This window comes from Telopea speciosissima, chromosome 2 (genome assembly GCF_018873765.1).
Source record: "Telopea speciosissima isolate NSW1024214 ecotype Mountain lineage chromosome 2, Tspe_v1, whole genome shotgun sequence".
Taxonomy (NCBI): Eukaryota; Viridiplantae; Streptophyta; class Magnoliopsida; order Proteales; family Proteaceae; genus Telopea; species Telopea speciosissima.
The window spans coordinates 5,299,602-5,305,601 of record NC_057917.1 but is presented as its reverse complement, the minus strand read 5'-3'; the positions used below and the strand labels follow the sequence as shown (position 1 = coordinate 5,305,601).

The 6,000-nt window shown below is 40.9% G+C and overlaps 2 protein-coding genes across 2 annotated transcripts in view; both read left to right on the top strand.

Annotated features, from left to right (window-relative positions):
• The first annotated feature begins 2,197 nt into the window (after positions 1–2,197).
• LOC122652728 lies at positions 2,198–4,206 on the top strand. The gene is made up of 3 exons (XM_043846552.1): positions 2,198–2,249; positions 2,351–2,440; positions 3,123–4,206. Exons 1-3 carry the CDS (start codon positions 2,220–2,222, stop codon positions 3,981–3,983), a joined length of 981 nt encoding a protein of 326 aa, XP_043702487.1. The 5' UTR covers positions 2,198–2,219; the 3' UTR covers positions 3,984–4,206.
• The window catches only part of LOC122652727 (DNA topoisomerase 1), a 69,810-nt gene continuing 67,853 nt past the window's right edge, over positions 4,044–6,000 (top strand). Inside the window, exon 1 of the mRNA XM_043846551.1 lies at positions 4,044–4,543. Within this exon, the coding sequence (XP_043702486.1) occupies positions 4,167–4,543 (377 nt within the window). The 5' untranslated portion in view covers positions 4,044–4,166. The remainder of the gene's footprint in view (positions 4,544–6,000) is intronic.

The following is a 6,000-nucleotide window of genomic DNA, read 5'->3' as shown; positions in this document are numbered from 1 at the left end:
AGCAAAAGATAAAGATCAAATATGAATAATTGGGGATACAAAATTAGGGGTGCAAGTTTGGCCCTGTTGGCCTGAACCCGCCTTGATCCTGAATAGGGTTTGGGCTAAAGATTTCTTGCCTTGAGGGTAGGTCAGGGCCCAAAATTTTTGGCTCTGAATTAAGGTCGGGAAAGGCTAGGGTTGTGGCGTCGGGCTTAAACAGTCTTACTCCTTGAAAATGAAATCTTCTTTTTGTCCTGCATTTTTTCTTCCTTTTTTTTGTTCCCTTTTTTCTTTCTTTTTTTGGGGGGGAAGTTTTCATACATGGCCATGTAAGCATGCACCCAGTTGTGTCCCCTCTCATAAAGAGTTGGAAGAGTCATAAACTCCCACCCATTAATTAATGTCTTGAAACTCCCCCCTTTTTTTTGAATTCTTATTCTTCTCCTCTACCTTCTTCTTTGGCCAGCTTGTGCTATTGGTGGCCGGTGTGTTGGGCTGCTGCTGTAATTCTGTGATTAAAATTATGTTGTGCATCTTTTAATATACGTTATGCAATGCATCTGTACGTTAGTATAAGTTATGCAAATTTAAGGTTATATGACTATAGAATAATGTGATTACGTGTCTCTAATTATGTGATTCACCTATTTTGTAATTCCTTGATTATATAATTCAATTGTGCAATATAACCTTGAACATCACCATCTAGGACTAACCCAATCAAGGTGGGTTTGGGCTGGCTTGAGCCCGTCAGGGATAGGGTTAGGGTTGAGGTTTTTAGGTCCTTAGTCAAGGTCAGGGCGGGCCTGGGCTATGCTAGGAGGATTCAGGATTAGGTTGGGGTTTAGAAAAGCCCGGCCCAACCCGACCCTATTGCAGCCCTAAAACAAATGAGGTCTCTAGCAATCAGCTGAAATTAAGATCGTTGGGGATGTGCTTCTAGCTCAGTGGCCGTCCTCCACCCAGTGGGAATGTTATAAGTCTAGGGATTTGAGGGTTTGACTCCTACCCCCACCCTTCTATATAGGGATGTAAATGAATAGTCGAAATCCGTTTCCATATCCGTGTTCGTATCTGTTTTGCACTATCCGAATCCGTCCGAAAGCTAAACGGATAGGGATACGGATAGGCTATAGCTATCCGAAAAGCTATATTTACATGTAAATGGATAAAATATTTGATCCGTATTCGTATCCGTATCCGTCCGAAAGCTAATCGGATGCGGATGCAAACATAGCACTATCCGAGCCGAATCTGATCCGTTTACATCCCTACTTCTATAGTAGTACTTTTTTTTTTTTTTTTTGGTAAGTAGTCAATTTATTGATCTGAGCGGTGAACAGTTACATGGACATCCTGGTTACACAACTCCAGGAGCCAGTTGGTGGAAATAGGCCAAACATTCTTGCTCACCAAAGAAAGAGCCCTCCTTGCTAGGTCATCAGCGACACAGTTTGCTTTCCTAGATATCCCTAAAAAAGGATGAAACATTAAGACATTCAGCAAGCACACGGATATCCTGTATGACATTCACAGTGTCTAAAGGGGGGGTGCAGTGAGCTATTGTTGAGAAGTTCCACGAGAGTCAAGTTATCGGACTCCACTTCAATGTTACAGCAATCCATAGCCAGCGCCGCCTGTAGGCCTGCTCTCAACGCCAAACTCTCCCCCAAGAGCACAGAGTCGAACTCCTCTGGAGCTGAAAAGGCTAGAATGGGAGTGTTGTCAGCGTTGCGGATGATCACTCCTATGCCGCCCTTGGTATTGTCCTTCTCCATCGATGCGTCACAGTTAAGCTTTACGTGGCCAGCAGCCGGGGGCTTCCAGCGTTGATCTCCTTCGTGTGCCTCCTCGTCATGTTATAGTAGTACTTGTAGCTATAATAATTGTAGCCTTGTGCCTCTTTGCTGGCTCCTAAGGGGTCCTTTATCTGGTCTCTCATGGGTCCCTCTCTAGCTCCAATGTAGGCCTAGGAAATAAAAAAAAACGAGACTGTGTTGGGCTGATTTCGATTTGAACTTGGTGATTCACCCGATTCTATTCCGATGAGAAAGAACTCTTGGAAAGGGTTACTTTCGTAATTCCATGCTTGTCTGATCCAAAATGCCCTAGTAACTAGCAAGTGATTTTTGGCGGTTCCGTTGGTATAAAACTCTCCTCCTTCGTATTTTGTTTTGTTGGCGAACTCAAAACAACTCAGGTTTTAGAACCACTTCATCTGCAAAGATGTTATCCAAATGCCGTCTGGAAAATCTAAACCCTTAGCAGTAATCGCTCTTCATTTGTTTCCTCTTTGCATTCATCTTCTACTCTTTCTTTGTATTTTGTTTTCTAATTCTAGAGGTTTGGCTTTCTATGCGACTTGCAGAAGGCTTTAATGGCGCTTCAGCCGCATAGGTTATTCTCCATGGGTTGCTTGCACGGAAACATCACCTGTTCATCTCGACTTTCATCTATGGTAACGTTTCTCCAAGTTTTTTCTTTGTATATTTTTATTCCGTTTGGGTGTTGGGGAAAATCGTTTGGTTGCAATTAGTATCTGCGATCGCCAGAACAGCTCCGGAGCCTCCCTCTTTCCCCTTTCTCCTCTCCCCTCCACCCGTAATCTGTTTCGAAATCAGTTTTGACTTTGATTCTAAACTTGTGATTCCTTTCACTTGGCCATCTCTCTTAGCTATATTAGTAATATTTCTCCTGCTATCAATTCGCATTGCGAACCATTGAAATGATTCATGATTACTACTCGTTGCTATAGTGTGGAATTACTATGTATGCTGAAACAATGGCATTGCTTCTGCAAGCCATTGATTTCATCAATGTTGAATTCAGATTTTACCTCCCTTAACTTTAGGCAAGTCCTTTTATTTTTTGGATTGGCGCCCTTGAATTTTTCTTGCCTGCATTCAAACTTTCGGTGTCCCTTTCAATAATATGTTATTTTCCTTTTGAGTTGAATTTTCTAGTCATAGTTTGAATGGTTATTCTGGGAAGAACCGCTTGACCAAAATCATTTAAACTTGAATTGGCTTCTAATAGTATTACATGCCTTCTTCCTTTTCATCCTTTAATATGAAGCAGGATGAAAGTGAAGTATTATCAGTAACCATTTCATTCTTCTTGTGTTGGAACTGGTTTTGCAGCCACAATGCAGTGCATTTCAGAACTATCCAGGCACTTGTTTGCCGTATGTGCTACGTGGCGACAGCAGTAAATATGGGAAATATGCTCATTTTAAATTCAGAAGAACAAGGGATCCTTGCGGGATTGCTGATAATCAATTAAAAGATAGCTTCAAGGTTGAACATGAACCTTTTATCTTCAGAAGCCTTTCCGATGGGTTCAGGCATGGTGCAATTTATACTTTCCAGTCCCAGTTTAGAGCTGGGTTTCCTTGTACTGTTAATCCTATTAATATCTTTAGGTGTTCAAACAAGAGTTTTAGATCGAATTCATCTTCTTGTCAATATGGTCGTCGAGGCTTTTCTTCAGTTCATCCTATAGAGATACCCCAGGATTCAATAAATTCAGTTAATAGAAATGATAATCTGGCTTTGGGAGTTCATAATTTTCCAGACAAGAAAGTCCGCAGACAGCTGAAGCATACAAAGTCATTGGCTGCTCATGGAAGAAGTCATGATGGAAATATACAAGTTTCTGAATCCTCCCTAGCTGTTAAAAGGAGTGGTCCTAATGCTAGCAAGACGGCTGCTAAAATTGAGGATTCAGTGAAGCTGGATGAGAAGGTGACCAAAGATGCCTTGCAGGATGCGAATTCAGGATCATCTGTTAATTCTTCATCTAAAAGATCCAGTAAAAACCAAGAAGCTAACACGGAAGGACAAAAGATGCAGCAGTCAAGAAGTAAGAAACGTGGTGGACTTTCTGGCACTAGTTCATCTGCTGTTGGAACTAAGGCTAAAGGTTCTAAAAAATCTACTCATGCTGCCAAAGCCACTGAATCCTACACTGCTTCAGAAGTAAGTACTGGTGGCTTGTGTTAAAGACTCAGGTTATGTGCTTTATTTGATAAATAACTTCTAACTAGAGCTGAAGTATTTCAGAATCTTCCAGCAGAGGAGAGCCAGGATACACAGTTGGCAGTGGTGGGCAGTCCTCCTTCCACAAACAAGAAGTCCACAAAGTCAGAATCAAATGGGAACTCTACTAGAACTGGTAAATCTAAGATGAAAAATACTATTACAAAATCAAGTAAGGCCTCCTTGAGACAAAGCAACAAGTCTGTGCAAGATTCCTCCAGCAGCAAGTTGCCAAAGGCTCAGAAATTGTTAGATGAGGGAAAGATTAGGCCTTTTGGGAGCACATTGAAGCCATTATACCCTCCCACTGGGAAATCTGTTGTAGTAGTGGAGTCCCTCACAAAAGCAAAGGTTATTCAGAGCTACCTCGGGGATATGTTTGAAGTCCTGCCTAGCTATGGTCATGTGAGAGATTTGGCTGGTAGGTCAGGATCTGTACGACCTGACAATGGTTTCAGTATGGTATGGGAGGTTCCAGCTGCTGCATGGACTCATCTTAAGAGTATTAAGGTTGCGCTAAATGGGTACTGTCTGGACCTCCTTTACTTATAATTGATTTACAAATTAGAAGGCATATTTGGTTAAACTTCTGGTACTTCTGCTCCTTGCTTCCAGAAGCCAGCTTCTAGGAGAAAGAAGCAGATTCAGTGGAATTATTTCTCTTATAATCACTACCGCCTGAACCACGAGAAGCTCATAAATATTGCCTTTTTGCTTCTTAGAAGCTGGCTGCTTGAAGTGCAGAAGCCCAAGCCCAGAAGCTTACCAAAACATGCACGAAATAGAGTGTCATACATGTATAATTTTCAGTCATTGATGCTTCAATTCTTTGAAATGTTGGTCTGATTAGTATTTTCTATTGACATTTGATGTATATTAATCCCTTTCTTGCAGGTGGAAATAATTTGTACTAGGTAACATTACTTGAAATCTCAAACCTTTTTAATTGAACCAATCATCAACCAAACAAACCAAATATTCCTGAAGAGTTGGTGTGGAAATTGATATGAATTGAGTCGAATAAAAGTAGAATTAAGATTTCCATGGTTCTTGAGATAATGAAAAATCTTTTGTATTTAAGTTAAGGGAGACCGTTATCTGTGGGGGAGCGTGGCCCCTCCGCGCACACGGGGGCTATTGATATGGTGCGCAAAAGCATCTTGGGGGGCGGGGTGGTCATTTTGCCCCCATTGAGTTTGGGCGTGGGTGGCACACTCCCCACAGAGAATTTTTCTTTTTAAGTTAATATCTTTAGCCAAAGTTCACTAACTATATTTTGATCATGTAATCAGTTGAAGAACTTGAAGAAGAATGTACAACCAGAGACACATATAAACCTAGATTTTTGAAATAAGCAACTAAATCCAGTAACAAACCTGTAGTTGGTAATCTGACTGAAGAACACACCTAATATTTGAAAGGAAATTGATACAGTAGCAACAGGCATGATTGTAAGACAGCTCTTGAAACTAGCCTAGCTGCAGCTAGTAGCTGATTACTTTTTTTATTTTTATTTTTTATTAATCTGCTAGGTAAAGGATTCCAGCAGGAACAGTAGCATGCATTCTTTCTTTCCTTAAAATTTAAAAAATCTGATTACTTGTTCGGTTATTCCTGGTGTGCCTATTTACACCTTGTTTTAACTCTTACAGCTTGTAAGACTTGCAGCTGAATACATAGGGACTGACTTCTATGACACAAATCAGTGTGAGTTGAAATATCTTGAAGTAATCCTAGCACTTGCTGCCTTGCTGGACAACAATAAAAACTGAATGGAAGTTATACAGCTTTCCCCCTCCGAATAAAGCCTACTTAAGTGTATTCAGAAATCAGAACAGAATTTGAGTTAACCAGACTCTGATCCACAGGAGCAGATAGCTTAATTCATAAAAGAAAATTTCTGAATAACCAATCTACTTTTGCAAGTGCTTCCCCCCCCCCCCCCCTATATAGTTATATATCTTCTCTGCCGGATTGAGAC

Coding starts and splice junctions, on each gene's coding strand:
- LOC122652728 (XM_043846552.1), top strand. CDS start 2,220: ATGCCGTCTGGAAAATCTAAACCCTTAGCA. Junction 2,250..2,350: donor GAAAATCTAAACCCTTAGCA/GTAATCGCTCTT, acceptor TGCGACTTGCAG/AAGGCTTTAATGGCGCTTCA. Junction 2,441..3,122: donor CATCTCGACTTTCATCTATG/GTAACGTTTCTC, acceptor CTGGTTTTGCAG/CCACAATGCAGTGCATTTCA.